Source organism: Candoia aspera, chromosome 11 (assembly GCF_035149785.1).
Source record: "Candoia aspera isolate rCanAsp1 chromosome 11, rCanAsp1.hap2, whole genome shotgun sequence".
Classification (NCBI taxonomy): domain Eukaryota; kingdom Metazoa; phylum Chordata; class Lepidosauria; order Squamata; family Boidae; genus Candoia; species Candoia aspera.
This window is the reverse complement of record NC_086163.1, coordinates 4,677,290-4,698,210: the sequence shown is the minus strand read 5'-3', so window position 1 is coordinate 4,698,210 and position 20,921 is coordinate 4,677,290. Positions and strand designations below refer to the sequence as shown.

Genomic DNA, 20,921 nt, shown 5'->3' with positions numbered 1-20,921 from the left:
CCCCTCCATCCTCTCCCTCCAGAGACCTCTCCTGATAGGTCCACGTCTGGCTCGGTGTCGCTCTGGCGGCCAATCCGCGGAGGACACAGCGACGTCGCGACGATGGGGAGGCGTGGCCCGAGCCGCCGGCTATAAAGGCAGCCGTCGACGCAGGAGTGGCAGTGTCGTCGGCTGCAAAGGGTGGGCGGGCTGGTTGGTTGCGGGAGGACTCGGTGGCCGCGGAGTATGGACGGAGAGCGAGCCGAAGCGGCGGCGGACGAGGTGGGCCTCGTCGTCAAGAGCCCCGCGCAGCGGCACCCGGACCTGCTGCTGGCGGCCCGGCGCTCCTGGAGCGTCCGGCGCCTCAAGGCGGAGCTCCGACGCCTTCATCCGGACGCGCCGGTGAGCCGTGAGGGCGCGCATGCGCACCCCCCTCCCCTCCGGGAAGTGGAGCCTCCTCGGACAGGCGCAGTCTATCCCGCCCCCGCTTGCTGGCTGGGGATGGCGTGCAAAGAGCCGCGGGACTCGGGGTGGGTTCCTAGGGAGGGGCCCGACGTGGAAGGCTGGCCTGGCAGCGGTTTGGGGGAACGGGTTTTGAAACCCGCTTAAGCGCCTTTTCCTTACCTTGGGGTCCCCGAGATGAGCTTGGCGTCCTTCCCCATCCTCCCCCGCCGCCGTTGCCCAGTAGAATGGCGCGGCTGGGGATGATGGGAGTGGTCCCCTGCCAGCAAGGAAGCCCTTTGGACCTTTTCCAGCGGGGTGCTGGGTGGGGATGACCCCCCCCAGCTGGCCCCCTTGTCTGGGTTGTGCTCTTTTGCCTTCCGTATGGAGAGAAAGCGGTACCAGACTGGGGAGTGGAGCTTCTGAGTAGGTGCAGAGTGCATTTGCTCTGCCACATAATTCAGAGCAAGGACCGAATTTCATCTGAAAAAGGAAAAAATGCAGAGTTCCCTGCAGGGTTGACTTATCCCAGTGTCTTTCTGAGCATGTGCAGAGTGCATTTGCTGTGCCATGTAATTCAGAGTGAGGACCATGTCACATCTGAAAAAGTTTAAAAAAAAAGTTCCCTGTAGTGTTGATTTATCCCAGTGTCTTTCAGAGAGGGAAGATGCCACAAGGAAGCCTTCCTGGTTCCTTCGTTGTATGGAATTGGCTTCCTGTTGCTTTTTTCCAGGGTGGCTTCTGTCTGGGATTTCCTGGTGGTGTCCCATCCCAGCACTAACCAGGGTCTGGCCCTGCTGAGCTTTTTGAGGTCAGCCAAGATCAGCCACTAGAATTCGGTGTCCTGTTCATCAATTTTAAAAGAATTTCTCCGTCACTTCATGGCAGGGCCTGCGTAGATGCCCTTTGTGTACTCTGCATTTTCACCAAAAATTTGAGTAATGGGCAAGGGTTTATCCTGACTTTTTTACCCCCTTTGAGTTAGGTTTGGCTGTAGAAGGGGGTTGTCTCCAAAAAAGTCCTCGCTGTGTGGGGTTACTGCGTAGGGAATAGGCCTGGCCCATTTTTCTTGGAAATTGTTAATGATGTTTAGAATGATAGCATTCTGCTGGGGGTGCTTTTAGGTTAATCAGATCAGAAGCTTTCATCATTTCCTGTTTGGTTTGCTGCTGAGAATTGTAGATTTCCAGCACATAGGACCAAACCGAAGTGCCTTCTCCTGATCAGCAAACAGTACATGTATTACGAAACTTTCTAGATCTGGGCAGCTAAATGGAAAAAGAAAAAATAATGTTTTGTCCTTGTACATAACTTCTCAAAGTGTCTTCCTTCAGGTAACCTCTGTGGCTTGCTGTTAATATTCAGAAATCTTTAAAGTCTTTCTAAAATAGGAAAAAGTGTAAACAGCTGCTTTTTTTGTATCCTTTCTCCCCAAAACAAAATCACTTTGAATCTGTTTGCTTTGCAAAGCTGATGATGCAACTGATAGCTGACAGGCAGTCCTTTATTTGTTTAAAGCGAACTCAAAAGGAGAACAGACTATGGTTTCATAATTATATTTGTGCAGTTCTACATTTATTTTGGAAAAGGCTTCCCGTTGGCCTGATACTGACATGGCTACATACTTTAGCCATTTAATAAGATGAGAACAGCTTCATTAGTAAATTCAGTTGATTGGAATTTCCTATGTGCTGGGTTGTGGTACAGGAGTAAACATAAATTTTTAAAAAAACCTTTTCATTGCATGGACAGGCAAGATGAAGGGAGGAAAGAATGATCTTAAAACATGCAGTAGCTTTTTGTAATACAGAATATTCCAGTGCTGGGTGACCTTTCCAGGAATTTGGGAAGTGTTTTGCAGCACCGTCATTTCCAAAGGCTGCTGGTGATGTATGCTGGGTGTTGTAGCTTAGTATTAACCCATTGCCCATCTCTTGTTTTTTGGTGTGGCTTTACACACCAGCTAGCTCTGTTAACCTGTTGATAAACCTAACCTGCAATGTAGTGTGTTGCTTGCTGGCAGAGATTGTACAATGGGATGTTAGGGTTTGACCCTTCCAGTTTTGAAGTTGCCTTTAGTCTTCCAGCGCAAGGATTTCTTCAGAGAGGTTTGGAGCAGGGAAATGTGTTTTACTCTGAGCATAAAAGGTGCCAGCTACAAAACTGAGGTGCAGAACAGCCAATTCTCCAGCTTGATATCCTCCAGATTGGTGTTTTTCAACCTTGGCCGCTTTAAGATGGGTGGACCTCGACTCCTAGAATTCCCCAGCCAGCCATGCTGGCTGGGGAATTCTGGGAGTCGAGGTCCACCCATCTTAAAGCGGCCAAGGTTGAAAAACACAGCTCCAGATGCTGGGGGCTGCACTTTCAACATCTTTGTAGGGGGTCTGGTTGGAAAAGGCTAGCATGGAAACCAGTCCTTGCATCTGAAAGAAATGTGCTGTGAATTTCTAAGGGTAGTGCCTCAGTTTAAAGACTGAGCATGGGGTTATCCTGGAAGTTAAAAGTCTGTAGAAATCTACTTTCAGCTGCTGATCAATCAGAAGAAAAGGTTACATGATCAAGCTTCCTCACTGGTGTCAATGATTAACATAAATGCCTGGCAATTTGGTCTGGGTTGCTGATAGTTAAAGAAGCTTGGCCTTCTCCCACAGTGGATGGTTTTACCTGATTTCAGAAGTGGCCATATGTTACCTGGGTCAGAAGCAGGAGTAGAAAATTCCTTTTTTTCATATGTGTGTATATATAAAGGTAGTCCTTGACTTATCACAATTGGGACTGGAATGTCCATTAAGTGAGATGGTTGTTAAGTGAGTCACACTTGATTTTGCAACATTTTTGCCATGGTTAAGTGAATCACTGTGGCTGTTAAGTGAATCACGTGGTCATTAAGCGAATCCAGCTTCCCCCATTGACTTTGTTTGTCGGAAGCTGGCTAGAAAGGTTGCAAATGATGATCACGTGACCCTGGGACGCTGCAACCATCATAAATACATGCCAGTCACCAAGCACCTGAATTTTGATCTTGTGACTGCAGGGATGCTGCAATGGTCATAAGTGTGAGGACTGGTCTCAAGTCACTTTTTTCAGCACTGTTGTAACTTCGAACAGTTGCTAAACGAACGGTTTTAAGTCAAGGACTACCTGTATATATAATAAAGGAAATAACGCTGATACAGATACTATATTTTCTGTATTCTTTTAGATGTGTAAGAAAAGGAAAACAATATAAGCCATAAAATAACAGGTGGATGAGTGACAAATCTTAAATAACCAGCAGCTGCTGCTTTCTTTAAAAAAAAATATGCCTCTGTTAGAATACATTGAAACTGGTTTCAGTATTTACAGCCAGCTCTCGGCTCTTCCTGTAACCTCTTCTGTGCAGTTGGTGTTTGTTGCAGTGATTTAGCGAATCTTAGCCTGCTGATGGAAGACAGCCTGTAACTGCAGTTCAGTCACTAGGTTGATGAAACAGCTGGAATCCAGCTATTATTCTTTAAGGGGGAAATCTTTCCTTTTGAGAAGTGGCCTGAAGGTCCTTGCTCAGCTGGTTGTCCAAAGATCAGCTGTTTATAATTTAAGACAAAAACCCATTCATGCACATTGACAAGAACGAGGCAGCCTTCTCTCCAATTAGAAAAATAGATTTTAACTGCTGTGTTTTCTTCCTTCAAAGCCTGAAGACACTCAGAGGTTAATCTATTCTGGCAAGTTGTTGCCTGACCACCTTTCTCTGCAGGAGGTCCTCACCAAGGTAGGTGGCATGTTACCTGCTGGCTGGCGGTGCTTTCAGTAATTAATGGAGTCTCAGGAAAATCTGCTCCACTGAATCCTCCTTTGAAACTTCAGCATGCTTTCTGTTTTCAGCAGGAGGTGGTTCATGCTCTCCATCTGGTGTGCAACTCGAAGAATCTGCCACAGATGCAAGGGACTGACGTGAAGGTACTGAGTTGTTGTGTAGATGTTAGCTTATCTCTGACTTTTGGAATCAGATGTTAAACTGGAACATCTGGCCTGCCACCTAGTTATGCTGGGAGGAGTCAGGATAGTACTGTGAGAGCAGAAACATTATTTTGCATTGTAGATCAAACCTACAGCTAATACGGCCCTGGTTTCTATCACGTCTGGGAGAATTTATTATGAAACAGCGAGCAAAGCAGCTGCTCTTCTGTGGTGTCCTGTCTTGGTCATCTGGGCGTGTAAAACTCTTTATCATGTGCTCTGCTGAAACATACAGTAAACGTGGCATCGGTCATGTTGTGAAACTCGTGGGTAGATGCTAGTTGGATTGGGATTGTTCAGACCAACTCAGAACAATAGTGGCAAATGCTGGCGATCTGTCTCAGGTGCTTTGATTACCTCAATGTCTAGTTTTTCTGGTTGTTGATGCTGCATTCGTTGACGTAAATGCCTAGCTATAGAGCAGGGGAAGCTATGGGGAGACATGATCTAAACCAGTTCCTCAGAGTCTGCTGCCTTCAGGGAAGCTGCTTTTAGTGGGCTCCTTTCACAGTAAACCTCCTTCCTCACCACCACTCCTGTCCACAGTTGCTGCTCGTCCGTTCTACTGCTTGTTGGCCAAGTGAAGAACCCATGAGCAAACCAGCAGCAGCAGCTATGGCCCCTCCTGAGACCTCTTCCTTAGTAGCCCATTCTCCGTAAGCCTGAACAAGGAAGGTGAATTACTGAGAGCCAGTTTGGTGTCATGGTCAGTGAGCTGGGCTAGAAACCAGCAGATGGGCGCTCTGGTCCTCTCTGGGAACAGAAGCCAACGGAGTGACTTTGGGCCAGTCCCCTTTGAGCTGTGGGCAAAATAGGAAGAGGGGGCCTTATATACATTACCTTGAGTTGTACAGAGTAAAGGCAGGGTATACCAGGAGGAGGAGTATAAATGGGGTAAAGGAGCAGCAAGTTAGTAGGTCCTCAAACAGTTGCCCAGTCTTGCCCAAGATGATGCCTGGCAGCATTTTCTGGTACAGGGTTAAGCTGTTACGCAAGAGAACTCCTCCATCTGCATCTGAAGCTACTTCTGTATTCAGGAAATGCAACCCTCACCGTTTCACACCTGACTGAGCCCTACTCCAAAAGCAAGAAAGGGAACTTGTGGTCCTCCATGGGTGGGCCAGCAGCTTTGTCAGTTGTTGCTAATCGTTGGCTCTGTTACTTGCATGACATCTGGAGGGTCACCTGTTTCCCACCCTTGTACAGCGGCCTCCCCTCTGCAGCGTTGGGTCTCTCCTACCAGAAGCAGGCTGCTGCTAATGGGGCAGCCCTGTCCAAGAAGCCGAGTGTTTGCCAAAATTTGCAGAAGCACCAACCCAGGGGTGCTTCAACTTGGCAAATACGTTGGTTTGTAAGGTGGTGTTTGAGGGGACTCTACAGGGAGAGGACAGATTTTATTTATTTATATATTTATATTGGGAAATTAAAACAAGAACAATAATTACTAATGTCAGTCATGGGAAAAAGGGGTGTGAGGAGACTTGAAGTGGTAGGGACCCAAAAGGAGCTGCACGGCGGGGCCTTGGCCGACATTCCATCCATAAAGTGGCAGGAGGGAACAGCTCATCTCTTGACTTCCTGGTCAGATTATAGGCTTTTCACGTCAGGATCAGTCTTTTTAAAATGTGGCCCCAATTGCAGGCTTCCCTTAGCCCTAGGAAGAGTGCAGAGGTACCCATGAAGCCAGAAATCCCAAGAGGGAATTATAGTATGGAAATCTTGCCAGGATAACAAAATCTAAGTTAACCACTTCTGGGGCTTTTGGGGGGGGCGGATGTCCAACAGATACAGATGATTGCTGGATGTAGGATCTTTCAGGTGAACCCCATGAGGGATCGTCGTCTCTTCTTGACAGGCAGTGCTGGAAGGAGGCTGGGAGCTGTTGAGCTAAGTAGAAGGACGTTGTAGGTGTGGGGAAGGAGCCAACTGATTCAGGGACTGAGCTCACAGAAAGCCAGGAGTAATTTCAGCTTTCCACAACCTCGGAAAATAATGGCTTACCGGCTGCATTTGGCTTAGCCGAATGGGCGAACCCAGCCATTGTTCTATAGGTTGAATGAGAAAGTTGGGGGAGATCAGCCTTTGTGGACTGCCCAAAGAGGTAGGATTTCCAGGATCAATTGTCCTTCCCTTGTTACCTGTGGTTTCCTAACAAAATGGAATTGTTTGCTTCAGAGGGCCAGAAATGGAGGTGAATGAGTTGGAGCAGACACTTTTGAAGCCTGTTTTAAAATGCAGTGGTAAATTCTTGTTCGTTTAGATGGCTGAAGCCAAGCAGCAGTCCACATCATTGGGCCAGGATCCATCTGTCCTTCCTCCAGGTCCTGCTTATAGCCAAAGCCAGGCCCCCCTCAGCCAGTTCGTCACCGCAGGGGAAGCTGGCACGAGGTACGTTTGAGCATCCAGTTCTTCTTGTGGGGTGGAAGAACAGAAGCGTGTCTGATTTGAATTTCAGTCCTGGTAATGTTGTGGGCACCTTTGTGTAGTTTTCTGACCTCGGTACAGAAGCGGGGTGGCGTTACGTTCTCCTGGGATGTGTTTTTGACTCTCCAGGCCCTGGGATTTCACATTCTTCGAACCCATCAACGTTTTTTCAACTGTGCTTAGTTTTCCACAATCTGTTTAGTTCAGCCAGGCATTGCCACGTAAGACTTGCAGGGTAGATGGGACTTAAATGCTCGTGCCAGAATACGAATGAGGTATTTCACGAGCATTGGAAAATCCTTTGGGGCTTCTGGTGAGAAGGGTGTTTACACGCCTTTCCTTTGTATCATTAGAAATGGGAGGAAAGCTGGTGATTTTTGTGCCTCTTTCATCTGTTGATGCTTGTAGGAGGCTGGAAGAAAAGGCAGACATTCTTCAAGTTAGGACATGAGAGCAGGACAGATTTTCCATCTTCCCTGCTCATGATGCCAAGGCAAACACCTTCCCCAGACCTGCTCATTCAGCCTTGATGAAAGTAAGGGAGCTCTAATGGAGGCTGGGTGTTTAAGCCAAATCAGTATTTATGAACCTTTGCCAGCACTTGAGCACTTTCCTTCCATTAACAAAGCTGACTGTAACATCATTTCCTTTTTTGGGGGTGGGGGGGGCGGTATATAAACATAAATTCTTGGCTTGGAGCTTACAGTATTACACCAACCCTTGCTAAATGTTGTAAATTGATTAGGAGGGAGGAAAACACAGCTAGTCCTTAACAACTGTTCGTTTAGCCACTGTCTGGAGTTACAGCAGTGTAACTAAAAAACTGACAACCAATCCTTGCATTAATGGCCATAATAGCTTCCCCATGGTCACGTGATCACAATTTGGGCATTTGGCAACCGTGGCATATTTACGATGGTTGCAGCATCCCATGGTCACGTAATAGCTGTTTTCAGCCTTCCCAGCTGGCTTCCGATAAGTGAATCACGCAGTTCCCTATTTTTGCTTAATGGCCGCGTGGTTCTCTTAACAACTGCCACAAGAATGGTCATAAAATGGGTCCTGATTTGCTTAACAGCAGCATCGTTTAGTGACCAAATTCCAGTCCCTATTGTGGTCGTTAAACGAGGACTACCTGTAACGGCAGCATCTTGTCTGTGTTTTCTTAACCAGATCTCTGGCGGCCGAACATCCCTTTCAAGGCGTGAGCTCCAGTTACTCATCCTACACAGCTTATCACATGCTGCAGCTCTGGTTCCATCAGCTTTACGCGAGACAGTACTACATGCAATAGTAGGTTTTGTTTTTAATCTTTCTTGATAGCTTTCTTGACATCTTGAAGTTAAGTGCTAAGCCCTTCGTAGCCGATGAAATTCGTGGCACGTTTTTCACGCTCATACAGTGTGGTGTGGGAAGAGTCATTAACTTTCAGAAACCCCCCAGTAACGTGAGGCTGTCAGTACAGAGGAACAGTATCAGTGTTTTGAGTACGCGTGCGTGCACGGGCTGTTCTCTAGTAGACAGAAGGTTAACAGAAAAGATCAGAGCTGGGTAGGGACAGCGGGGGGGCGTGGGCAAACCAAGGGGCGCCCAACACTGGTCCACATTCCGGACCAGTTGTAATTTCCAGGTGGTCTTCCAGGGCAGCCCCATGTAGAGCACCTTGCAGTAGTCCCGCCGAGAATGACCTAGGCGTGAGTGACTTTGAGCAAAGTATGGGTGCATTTGGCACAGAAGATGAATTCGCAAAGCCCCTCCCCCCAGCCACGACTGCCCCCGCTCCTTGAGCAAAAGCCATGAGGACCCCCAAATTGCTCACCAACTCTATCCTGGAAGAACAACCCCGTTGAGGATCAGACGCAGCATAGAGGACTGCTAAACAGAATGTGTGTATCTGACCGCTCTCTCTGACCCATAACAAGGCCTTCTTGGTAAGAGATATTAATGAATCTCGTGAGTGCCTTTGAGGGTACAGCGTTGAGTCTCACTAATGTGAATGCCTTTCTATGTGGCGTGGAGAGGATATAGAAATATTTAGGGACAGTATTGGGGATCTCTCAGGCAGGGGTGTAAGATTCTTTTATCTGTCCTATTGTGGATCTAAGTAAATGATTTACGTAAACAATTTTTACAGTTGTCCCTCTCACTGGGTAGCTAACCCTAATAAAGCAAGATCAGTCCAAGGTATTTAAAAGTGATTACAGTAACAATCGATACCCTGCGTCCCGGAGTTCCAGATAAATCCTTTCCATCTTAGCCAACAAGCATCCAACAGAGCTCACCGAACTTCCCAGCCCCAGAAGGAAAAACCACCTTACGGGGGGACAGGAGGGTTGGGGCCATCTTGATCTCAGGGGCATCCAGATGTCCCTGTTCCACAGGGCGAGTGCCCTGACAGGAGGTACGTTTTCCTGGGCCTCATACTTAATGGAAGAGACACAGAGCATGCCTAGTCTGTCAGATCGCAGTCAGCCTCTCCCATAGCTTTACGTGGGCCCGGTGTAGGTTGAGTATGGGTTCAGCACCTGAGCAAGCGAGCTGCGACGTTGCACATTTATGTCAGAGGCTCATGCAGGCTTCCACAGAGATGCAGTATCACAATTGTGACATTCACTGGCTGAATTTGCCCAGTTGAAGACTTCCATTTGCTATTTGCACCTTGGCCTAACTTTGTTTATTTCGGTTTATCATTCTCTGTAAACCCATCCACTTGGTTTTAGCTTGGGATTAAATATATTGTATGACTCCAGAAAAAGGGATTAATTCAGTGACTGAATTAAGCGCGTTGGGTGAAAACAGTCCCAGAATTGAAGTTTGTCTTGAAATGTTGTGCAGTGCACTTTAGAGTGGTAAATTGTATTGATATATTTTACAATTTGAGTGGTGTCGTGGTTAAGGCACCGGGCTAGAAACCGGGAGATTGAGAGTTCTAGTCCTGCCTTAGGCACAAAGCCAGCTGGGTGACCCTGGGCCAGTCCCTCTCTCTCAGCCCTGGGAAGAAGGCCAGGGCCAACCACCTCTGAAAGCTGCAGGGACTCATCCAGGCAGTCTCCAGGAGTCAAGGTTAACTCAAGACAGCCAGTGTGGTGTAGTGGTTAAGGTGCCAGGCTAGAAACCAGGAGACTGAGAGTTCTAGTCCTGCCTTAGGCACAGAGCCAGCTGGGTGACCTTGGGCCAGTCCTTCTCTCAGCCCTGGGGAGAAGAAGGCAATGGCAAACCAACTCCAAAATCTTGCCGAGAAGACTATAGGGACCTGTCCAAGCAGTCGCCAGGAACACTGACTTGAAGGCACCTCCCCCCCCCCAAATTTTACAATGTAGGATACATTTGCATTTCACAAACTAAGCTGCCTGGTGCTGTCCGTACTCAGTTTTTTTCATGCCTTTCTTTCCGCATGACAGTGGTGCTTTGTTTTGCTTTCCTCTCCAGCATGGCTGCCAGCGCGACTTCGGGGGACTTGTCCTCTGCACGCGGTTCCCAGGAGATCTCAGTGGCTCCTGTGAGCCCCCCAGCTCCTCTTCCTGGTCCATTTCCAGCTGAGACCCCCCCCGTAGAGCAAAACGCCCCCGCTCAGGCAAACCCCGGCGTTAACCCAAACCTGCGCATGAATGCCCAGGGAGGTCCTCTGATGGAGGAAGACGAAGAAGTCAATCGCGATTGGCTGGACTGGCTGTACTCGGCGACCCTCTTCTACGTGTTTGTCAACATCATCTACTTTTACTCCAGCATGAGCAGGCTTCTCTTGGTGATGGCAGGCACTCTCCTCATGTACCTGTAAGTGTGCTTCCGGGGGGCGGCGGGTGGCTGGTTTCTGCGTCTAGCTTTAATCCAAAAATATTCATGCAGACCCACAGACAGGATTTCCTCACTTAACGACAGTTCGTTTAACAACGATGTGGAGAGATGGCAGGGCTAAAAAGGTTTCTTCTGATCCGTCCTCGAAGTTATGACCGTCACACCACCCCTGCAGGCACGTGATTGCTATCTGCGTGCTTGGCAGCCAGCTCGCATTTACGACCGGTTGCAGCGTCCTACGATCACGGGATCGTGATTTGCAACCTTCCCAGTTGGCTAGGGAACCACTGATTTGCTTAACGAACATGGTGGTTTGCTTAGTGATTCACTTAATGACCACGGTGATTCGCTTAGCCATGGTAAAATCAGGTCTGGTCTCATGATGCCTCACTTAATTAATGCCTTGCTTAGTGACTGAAATTCCAGTCCCAGTTGCAGTTGTTAAGCAGGCACTACCTGTAATTTGAAGATAGATACTTGAGGTGGGAGTACCTGGTGTGGTTCATTATAATGCTGGAAATTACAATTTAGAGTTACAAGTTTTAAGCATGTTCTGAGGCGTATGGTCATTATTTATTAGCAGGACATGTGTTTAACAATCTGGTCTCATGTTCTGCTTGAAAGCCATCAGGACTGAAGTTAACCATCATGCTCCCCCAGGTCTTTGGAGAAGTGGTGGAGCAGCAGCCGGCTCCTTTCACAGAAGGCTGCAATTCTCCAAGCCCTGCTTGAGTGTTGGGCAAAGGCTGGCTCGTGACTCTGGTCATTCAGATGGCAGTCAGAGAATAGAGCTGTTCCCAGAGTTAAAAACAAGCCATGGCGTCATTCTGTAGTCCGGTGTTTTTCAACCTCAGCAATTTTCAGGTGTGTGGACTTCAACTCCCAGAATTCCCTAGCCAGCATGGTTGGCTGGGGAAGTCTGGGAGTTGAAGTCCACACACCTGAAAGTTGCTGAGGCTGAAAAAAACTGCTCTAGTCCCTTCTGAATGGGGAATGCCAGAGTCCAGAGTTTGTACCAACAGGATACCTTGTTAGCCGCATCCTCTCAAAGTTCAGCGCTCATAAATGAGTGTTACTTGAGTTTTATAAGCCTAGATGAATATGACCCTCACGATGCCTGTTCACACCACGCAGCCTGCCCAGCTCTCTCAAGGCAGAAATGGAAGAACGCCTCTGAGGGGAGCCTCTGAGCTGCCCCTGCTTAGCTCATTTCGTTGCAGGGGGTCAGTCGCAGGCTATGCAATGGAGAAAACAGATTTAATAAGATGGAGGCTGCGCCCTTTTTCCTCCCTGTCTTTTGGATGTGCCCAGGGTCAGCCTCTTCCCTTTGCCTAATCCCATCAGCCCCAGCTTGACCCTCCCTGCTCCCAGACGAAGCCCCCTGTAGTCCCATCTGAACCAAAGAAGGGAAGCCCCTTCACCAGCCACAATAAGGGAGTTGCGGTATACAGGTAGTCCTCCACTTACCACCACAACTGGGACCAGAATTTCCGTCGTAAGTCATTGCGGTCGTAAGTCAGCTCATTGCGTCACTGGACTCGATTTTGCAATCATTTTTACAGCGGCCATTAATCGAATCCAGCTGCCCCAATGGATGCTTTTTTGCGGGAAACCGGCAAAAAATGTTGCAAATCACAATCGCGTGACTAGGACGCTGCAACGGTCGTAAACACAAGCTGGTTGTCAAGCACTCGGATTGCAATCACGTGGCAGCGGGGGTGGTGCAACGGTCATAAGTGCAAGTACAGGTCATAAAGCACTTTCTGAGGCCGTCATAACTTTGAACCATTGTTAAACAGTCATAAGTTGAGGACTGCCTGTGGTAACAAGGCGAGGAACCCCAATGTTCCATCCTCAGTCGGACATGATTATCTTGACATTCCCTACCAATGGGCTTTCCCAGCACTGCTGCTCCTCCTGAAGAGCTGTTTTCCCTAACAATAGACGTAACCCAGGGTTCCTCAACCTTGGCCACTCTAAGCTGTGCGGACTTCAACTCCCAGAAGTCCCCGGCCAGCAAAGCTGGCTGGAGGATTCTGGGAGTTGAAGTCTGCACATCTTAGAATGGGCAAGGTTGAGGAACCCTGATGTGACCCCAGGTACACCAGCAAGGACCTGCCTGTCTTCCCCCAAAGTTGTCAGCAAATCAGATCATGAGGACTTCTTGCCCTCGTAGCCCTCAAATTCTCTAAAAATCTTGGTTTTCCCATTGTTCAGGGTCCCTCTTGCAAAGCAGGCAACCTATACTTGTTGCCCTAAACCTGGCTCCTTCTCATACTGTACTTTGTACTTCCACAACAGGTGGTTCCTGGTTTCTGCCCTTTTTTTTTTTTTTTGCTGATTTGCTGCTCCTCTTAATTGTGCGGCTGACTAGGTGTCAGCTTGAAGCGTTAGTGCAGCTAAAGGACCTCCCAGCAAGGGATTGTAACCTGATAGCCTTCACCGAGCTCAAAAAAAGCAAAGCCGGGGTGGTTTCTGGTTCGTGTTTGGAAGGCCTTCCCTTGCAAATCGAGAGCAGTTGGCTGGACTGGAAGTCAGAAAGCCTGTGAAAGAAGGCAGTGGCAGACCACTTCTGCGTCATTGCCAAGAAAACACGGATGTTCTTCCGTAAAAAGCAGAAGTTGATCTTGACTCAAGGGGGTTTTCCCTTTCTAACAAACAGCTTCTCTTTTCAGACACCAGGTTGGCTGGTTCCCCTTCAGGCGGAGGCCAGCCCAGCCACCACAGAACCACGCTCCTCTCGAGGCTGCTGCTCACCAAGATCAGAATAACAATTTACAAGTAAGTTTCGTGCCGGGTAGCATTGCAGTCATCAACTTTTATTTTTCAGGATTTCCCCAGGAGAACTTAAGCCGCTTGTTCGGTGGGGCAAATCACGAACAAGCTTCCCTACGGAGCGTGCTTAAGAGTTCAGACTCCGCTTAGATCACGGTCTTGCTGTTCCAGGGCAATTCGGTGATATTTGGAAGTATAGCATCTGAACCGGAAATAGGCTGAGGTGTTCCGGGCGTGGTTTGGCCCCCAGGCAGGCAAAGCTGGCTGGGGAATTCTGGGAGTTGAAGTCCACACATCTTCAAGCTGCCAAGGTTGAGAAACACGGGTCTAGAAGGTTCACTGATTGTGGAATTTGGCATATATCTATTCTGTGTCAACTGCCATTTGATACCCTTGCATTACTTGCCAGATGCAAGATAAATCCTAACAAACAGTTGGCCCAGGGTGTCTTATCATTGGCCAGTGGTGGTGCTGTAACTGTGCCAGATGAATTTTAGACATTTTATTTGGCAAATGGGTTGGGTGGCATCACCTTTTGTTCCAGGTTGTAGAGGAGCTTCATTGCTTAACCCAACCTTTCTCACCCTTTGGACCCTGGAGGAACCCTTGAAATATTTTTCAGGCCTTGGGGAACCCCTGCACACTCAGGCTCTAATAGAGGCCAGACGTTACAAAATGATTATATCATTTCATGGGTAAGCCAGGAAATGTGCACTAACAGTGTTCTTAAACTAAAAATAAGGAATGAAACTTTTCTCTTGAATGTGAAGTTGGCCAAATTTGAAATCATGTTTTAAATAAATCGTGATCTCCCAGGGAACCCCTGGTGCCCTCTTGCAGAACCCGAGGGTGCCAGGGAACCCTGGTGGAGACGCCCTGCTCAAGAACCACACAGTTGGAGAGCCTGCAGCAGTCAGTTCTTTTAGCAGCTTGGTCTGAAGCGGGAGGAAAACAGTGCTGGACAATTCAAATTGGCCGGAGCCTAGGTCCTGCCAATACTATGTTCCAATATGTAGTAATACAGCGAGTGAATAATTTCGTTGATACTCACGATCTTTGGGGCTGAAGTATCCCGGAAAGGTCAGATTACTAAAAAGTTCCCTCTGGTTCTGCCAGGCGCTCTGCCCTCCCGAGAGCAGAGACAAAGCTTAAGCTCAGGAAACTGACGATGAAGAAAACATCCAGTGAATGGTGCTTGTGGGGACATTGTCTAAAGTTCATAAAAGAAAACAATTGTTCAACTTCAGCCTAGTTACACAACGCAAGTAGTTAGACACTGTGTCTCCGTGTAATTAAAAGTTTGCTTTTCCCCCGCCTCTCAGCAGGAGGAAAACCCGGCAGAACAAAATGAAACGGAGGCGTCTGACGCCACACGCGAGGACCAGCCAGCCAGAGCACTTTCATTTGCGAGCACAGCTTGGCTTTTCGTTAAGACTTTCTTTGCCTCACTCCTGCCCGAGGGGCCTCCGGCTGTGGCTAACTGACCGACCGACCGGGTGCAACGCTTCTGCTTTCCTGTCTGCTGAGATCGGTCTGGATGCTAACTCGAATGCTGAAGTGGCCACGGCTCGTTGGATAAAAGGGAGCGAATCTGCACTTAGAAGCTAAAGACAGATGTGGCTGAAGGTACCGTGAGATGCTAGCCCAGAGCTTCAGGGAGTTGAATGGCCGTTGAAGCCACGTGCCTCTGCTGTCTTTGGGGCCAAGTGCTAAAGGAGCAGATTCCCTCTGCCAGGATGATGTGATTCCGGTTGGAGTGTGTCTCACACTCAAGTGCACCGAGTGTGCTACCTTGTGCAACCAGCATATTAGAAAAGCTATGCAGGGAAAGTCAATGCCAAAAACGAAGAGACGCTGCGCTTATTTCCAGGCAACGCATTTAAAAGATAAGGTGTCAATAGCTTTCCGCAGAAGGTAACAGTCGAGCCTATTACACTAAACAGTATAGCAGAAAGTATTTTCCTAGGCTTAAAAGCACGAGTGGGTTTCCTGTTTTGCCAATTTAGTAAGTAAACACGTGGTCTGGGCGTGTGTGTTCTGATAGATCAACTGCAAATAGGGCTTCTTTCCAGCGCTTTTCTATGATGCAGCAATCTAGTAAATATATAACTAGTAATTTTGTCATCACATTTCAAACTCAAGAGTTTCTGTGAATGGGAGTTGTGCAACAAAAGACTTGTGAACAATTCTTCTCTCCCTCCCCTTCTTGCTGAGTCTTAGTTCAATATCATATTTAGGCTGGTTCCCTGCATGTTAGTCTCATGTATTGTGAATGAATGATGCTTTCTGAAATGTAAATAAAAAGCATGGCCCTGGATCTAGAGTTGTGTGGAGCGTAACTCCACAAACTGGAGGCTCCAGTTGGAAGAGGAGGGGTGTTTTTAGGGGGGGGTGGCAGTTTCCCCTCTTCTCCCCTGAATGTTCAGAGTTGGGACAGTCTGAATCTCCAAAGATGGGTCAGAGTGAGTAGAAGGAATTACCTAAAATTACTATGGTGGTTCATTTTGCAGATAGGAATCTGAACCCAGGCTGTGGCATTTCTGGCAGTTTTTGTTCAAATGTGAGTGTATGGATCTCAGCCTTCTGTTAAAAGCTGCAGTGACATCAGAGAGGTATCACGAGTTGCCGTTGCACGATTGAGGTTGTGTAATCTGTATCACTCATGACTGATGCAAATTACTTAAGGACCATTGTTGTGATGACCTCACCCCACCTGCAGATGCCCCGGGTGCCTATGTAGGGGGAAAAAATACTATTCTTTAACATCATCTGCATTTAACTTGGACATTTTAATACAAGTTATAGAAAGAAAATTCATTCTTCTGATTTCTGAGTAATTGGACTGGTTACAACACTCAGATGATTTTTTTCCCCACTAAGCCTCTCTGCCTGGAATTCCTAGAATTCCATGATTTTCCAAAGTAAACCTTTTCCACTCAGGGATTGTTTTACATATAATTTTTTTTTTTCCCAGTTATATGTTTAGATTTCAGGATGATGCTGAAATGTGTGTTTTCACTATTGTGGACTGTAACCTGGATGCTTCCTGTTTCTGTCTAGTCAATATTGCAAGTTTTGTAGGGACAATGGATTACATGATGGCTGAACTTTTTTCTTGCACATTAAACAAAGTTTAATATATTACAGCTTAATTTTATTAAACTGAGATTCTGTTTGCAAGTGTTTTGGAGTTACTGCATAGATAAGACTCAAGCTTTTAATTTCAAACGAAGTAGGAAGCTGGCATGTCAGAAAGCAGTGCTTCCATTTTCATCATCTCCTCTAATCTCATGTGGCCTCAGAGGCATTCTTAGAAAATAAAAATGCTTGGGACAAAAATAAATGGGGAGAAATACACAGAATCACCACCAGCTTTGTGAATGGGAAAGATCCCCAGGAACATTTTGAGGGACATAAAATATGTTCTCAAAAGTTCTAAATGTGTCTTTTGGCCCTTAAATGTAAGGGGCTTCTGCTCTGAAAAATACTGAAGTTGCATAAATGTTTGAGGATCTGGACCTTTCTAGTGGATTTTCTCTACCAATTTACTGACATCCCTTTTCAACTTCTAGAAGTCTTTAGGTCTTTATAAATCTATGACCTGTGGCTGATCATGTTAGACTTAAAAATACAGGGTCAGGATCATAGTTACCACCTCTGCCACTAACAAAAATGGAAGGGCTGTTACGGGTCTGTATGAGTGTGTTCCTTCCAAGCATAAGATTGAAATGTTTTTTGTAGATGCCATTAATCTTCCAGTTTGCAAGCCTGTTGATGAAGACACCCACCACCTTTGCTCTGATGTAAGTCATGACAAGATTGTGTACAAAAGTAGAAGGTTGAAGGTTGTTGCATTGTAGAGAGGATGGCTGCCCTAGGAGCATATAGGAGGACTGAAACAGGGTAATTTGCCAACTTTGGAGGGGGGGGTAATGGTTGAAGCTAGTGAAGAAGTGGAAAATCTCATGCCAGAGAATGACATCTTGTAAACAAGACAGTTGGCCGAAACCAAGGATAGGAAATATGTAGCCAGGTGGTCATTGACCCAAAAAGGCTGAAAACCCTGAATGATGATGGTGACAGTGATGTAGATTTGAAACTAAAAGGGCAGAATTCCTGGGTGTTTTAAGATGGAGAACTTCTTGTGAGTGTGGCTTCCAAATTCCCTTCAATAAATCTTTCTAGCTAATCTTGAGTCTGCTTGGAGAAGGTAAGAATGGAGTGGGGGGAGAGAGAATCTAACTGCTGGATGGAGATTTGACAGGTGAGGTTCTATTTTTGCCAAAGCTTGGGGAACAAAATGGACACATGTATGGAGAAGAGGAATACAATCTTGGTTAACCCATTTTTGAATAAACATTGAGTCAGAGTCATTCTGGAGTGCCACATCGTAAGATGGATTCCATGTGACCTTATGATGAGTAGTAAATAGTCAATAGGAGAGGCTGCCAGTTTCACCCAGGCCTCTGGGGATTGGACCAAATGCCATCTTCCCATCAATAAAGCACCATAAACAATGCCCGGGGCCAGTTAGCATAACAATACACTGATGAAGTGTTGACTAGCTTGCATGAAACCCAGCTTGCTCATTGGTCAATAGATTGTCCTATATAAGTCAGCCACCTTCCTGTGCATAGAATCTGCTTCAAAGAGTTGCCTGCGACAGCCTAATTCCCATAACGCATGGCACAGTGGGTTAGAGCAAGCAGGAGGGGCCATTTAAAATTACTGCCCTAGTTCACCTTGCAAATAGAAGTCTGAACCCATTCGATGACGTTTCTTGCTATTTTTGTTCAAAGGCTTTTGTGTACCTATCACAGGCATCTGTCAGAAGCCACTGCGATACCAGACAGATGCGTCCTGACTCCATTGCAGAACTGATTTCCACTAAAATTGCCCAGTGGACAATTTGCTATTTATTTATTTTATTTATAAATAAAAATAAATTTGCTGCTTATACTAAGGAGACTACAGTAATAAGGCAAAAATTTGCTGGATCAGCTTTATCTCCGCTCTTACAAATTGGCACTGTAATTGATTGCCTCTAACGCTTGGGGGTTCATAGAGAGCGGTCAATGTGAGTAAATAAAGTTGCTATTCTGGGGCCCACCAATCAGAAGTCGCCTGTTGGGATTCAATCGGACCCAAATCTATCATCTCCCAACCTCAAAAAGTGTTTGAAGCTCTTGCGGAGATACAGGATGCCAGTGAAAAATATAATCTGGATTTAACACAAGGGCAGATGGGATCATAGCTCAATCCAAATCTCTGGCAGTATTGTTTAATCCAAGCCAAGGGTAGTTTTTCCAAAAGGGTGAACTATAAAGTGTCAGAATGCAGCAGAATTCTTTTCCTTGCCTGCTTAGGCTATAGGTAATCCTCGCTTAATGGCCACAACTGGGACCAGAATTTTGGTTGCTAAGTGAAGCAACGATTAAGCGGATCCAACCCGATTTTACTACCTTTTTGTGGTGGTCGTTGAGCAAATCATGCAGTTCCCCATTGATTTGGCTTGCCAGGAGCTGGCTGGGAAGGTTGAAAATGGCAATCACGGGATGCTGCAATGGTCATAAATGCGAACCAGTTACCAAGCACCCAAGTCATGATCATGTGACTGCGGGGATGCTGCAACGGTCATAAGTCTGAGAACCGGTTGTAAATCGTTTTTTCCAACACCGTTGTAAGTCCAAGCCATCACTAAAAGAATGGTTTTTAAGTGAGGACTACCTGTAGTTACTAAGAACCCTCCTCTTGTTACTCCTTGCATTTTCAGCGAAACAGAAGATCGGGTGCAAACTACACTGTCATCGCGATGCTACCGATTTGCATCATTTGTGTGATGAGGTCATAGCGTATGTGACATCATCTGCCCCTTTGAACAGGAATTGTCTCTCTGGATCTTACTATCCCTGAACTAGGCTAGGTTAGGCTAGTCTCAACATCAACATGTCCTTCGCTAAACCAAGGCTTAGGATTTAAATTTAGAATTATTAACTGGAGCTTTGGCCACTGGTATATCCTGAATCATCAGCTACATTTTTTCCTCCTCCCTCCCCATTTTTCTCCTTTTTTCTGCGGAATTTTGATGAAGCAGCTGTTCTAAAAACGTTTTGTCAGCTGCTTGATGACACTGCATCTATTCTGGTTTTGCAGCTGCTAAAATATTTTTACATCCATTTATGGGTCTGAATACTAAATACATTGACTAACCCAGAGGTGGCAGAGCCAGCCAATCGAACAGCATAGTTGGCAATCCTGTCTTCTCCCACGGCAGTTTTCATTTGTTCCCATTTGTGGTTCAGCTTCTGAAAAGCCGCAGTCCATAACATGAGTTTGAAAATGTTTAAAAATAGAGATGGAAGTATCTACTTCCATTTCTCTTTCTCCTGTTTTCATCTGGAGTGGTAGTTCTCAACCTTGGCAACTTTAAAATGTGTGGACTTCAACTCACAGAATTCCCCAGCCAGCCATGCTGGATCTACAGCATTAAAAGCTCAAACATTAGCACACATCTCCCCAAACGGCCAAGTTACCCAAATGAAGACACTTGTGCCATATAAACTGTGCAGCTATTTAAACTCTGCTTTGAAGCAATTTGTTTTTTAATGAACATCGTAAGTTGAGAAAGGGAACAGCCTCAGATAACTCTCTTAGGGTCCCGGTCATTTGGGATCACTGGATTTCCTGGGGCCAGAAATAGGTGTTTTCAACGTTTGGAGATCTGGAATACACGGAAGTGCCCATACAATCCTCAGTTTAGTTAAGTAATGCAACATCTAGTACATTCCACATCAATTTATATTTATTCCATTCTTTAACTGCTTATTAGTATATTAGTCTTGTTTCAGAATAAAACATCTTACACAGGCATTTCTCAATTCTCTAATTTCAGAGGGAGACAGACCTGGTTTATAAATCACATCCACTATTTGGTTAACTGTGGTTTGTTGAGTAAGTCACAACTGGCTGGTCTACATGCTGGTCTAGGTCATAATGTGCTTGGTTGAGTTGGGGGCAATGTGTATTGATCCAACCCTGTGGCACATCCTGTACATGTCTTTTATTGAGCCACCCAGCATCATTGGCAAGCGGGCAGCCTTAGAAATTGAAATAATCAAAAGCATGTGCTCAGAAGTAAAGGCCCGCTGAACTCAACTCGGCGACCATATGTATTTATTTTGTATTGTTTTAATTGTTTTATGCTTTCAGGATTGTACGACGCCCAGAGTCGCTTGTTGAGATGGGTGGCTATAAAAATCAAATAAATAAAAATACTGCCAAAGCAATCTTACCAGGGAAAATCCACTGAAGTTGAGATTCCCACTGAACTCAATGCCGGCCACTGCAGTCCTGTATGTGTTTCACCTAGGTCAGCGTTTCTCAACCTCGGCAACTTTAAGATAGGCGGACTTCAACTCCCAGAATTCTATCTTAAAGTTGCCAAGGTTGAGAAACGCTGACCTAGAGTAGTAGGCTACTGAACACAGGATTGCCTGAAAAATTGT

The 20,921-nt window shown here is 46.4% G+C and overlaps 1 protein-coding gene across 3 annotated transcripts; it reads left to right on the top strand.

Annotated features, from left to right (window-relative positions):
* The first annotated feature begins 201 nt into the window (after positions 1–201).
* Positions 202–16,557, top strand: HERPUD1 (homocysteine inducible ER protein with ubiquitin like domain 1). Of its 3 annotated transcripts, none has more exons than XM_063313247.1 (8): positions 202–381; positions 4,097–4,174; positions 4,288–4,362; positions 6,683–6,810; positions 8,020–8,139; positions 10,276–10,620; positions 13,317–13,422; positions 14,742–16,557. In XM_063313247.1, exons 1-8 carry the CDS (start codon positions 226–228, stop codon positions 14,898–14,900), a joined length of 1,167 nt encoding a protein of 388 aa, XP_063169317.1. In that variant the 5' UTR covers positions 202–225; the 3' UTR covers positions 14,901–16,557. The 3 variants fall into 3 exon arrangements, with proteins under 3 accessions (XP_063169317.1, XP_063169316.1, XP_063169315.1); XM_063313246.1 differs by having other exon boundaries at positions 205–381; positions 4,291–4,362; positions 14,739–16,557; XM_063313245.1 differs by having other exon boundaries at positions 205–381; positions 14,739–16,557.
* The last annotated feature ends 4,364 nt before the right edge of the window (positions 16,558–20,921 follow it).

Coding starts and splice junctions, on each gene's coding strand:
- HERPUD1 (XM_063313245.1), top strand. CDS start 226: ATGGACGGAGAGCGAGCCGAAGCGGCGGCGGACGAGGTGGGCCTCGTC. Junction 382..4,096: donor GCCTTCATCCGGACGCGCCG/GTGAGCCGTGAG, acceptor CTTCCTTCAAAG/CCTGAAGACACTCAGAGGTT. Junction 6,811..8,019: donor GCAGGGGAAGCTGGCACGAG/GTACGTTTGAGC, acceptor TTTCTTAACCAG/ATCTCTGGCGGCCGAACATC.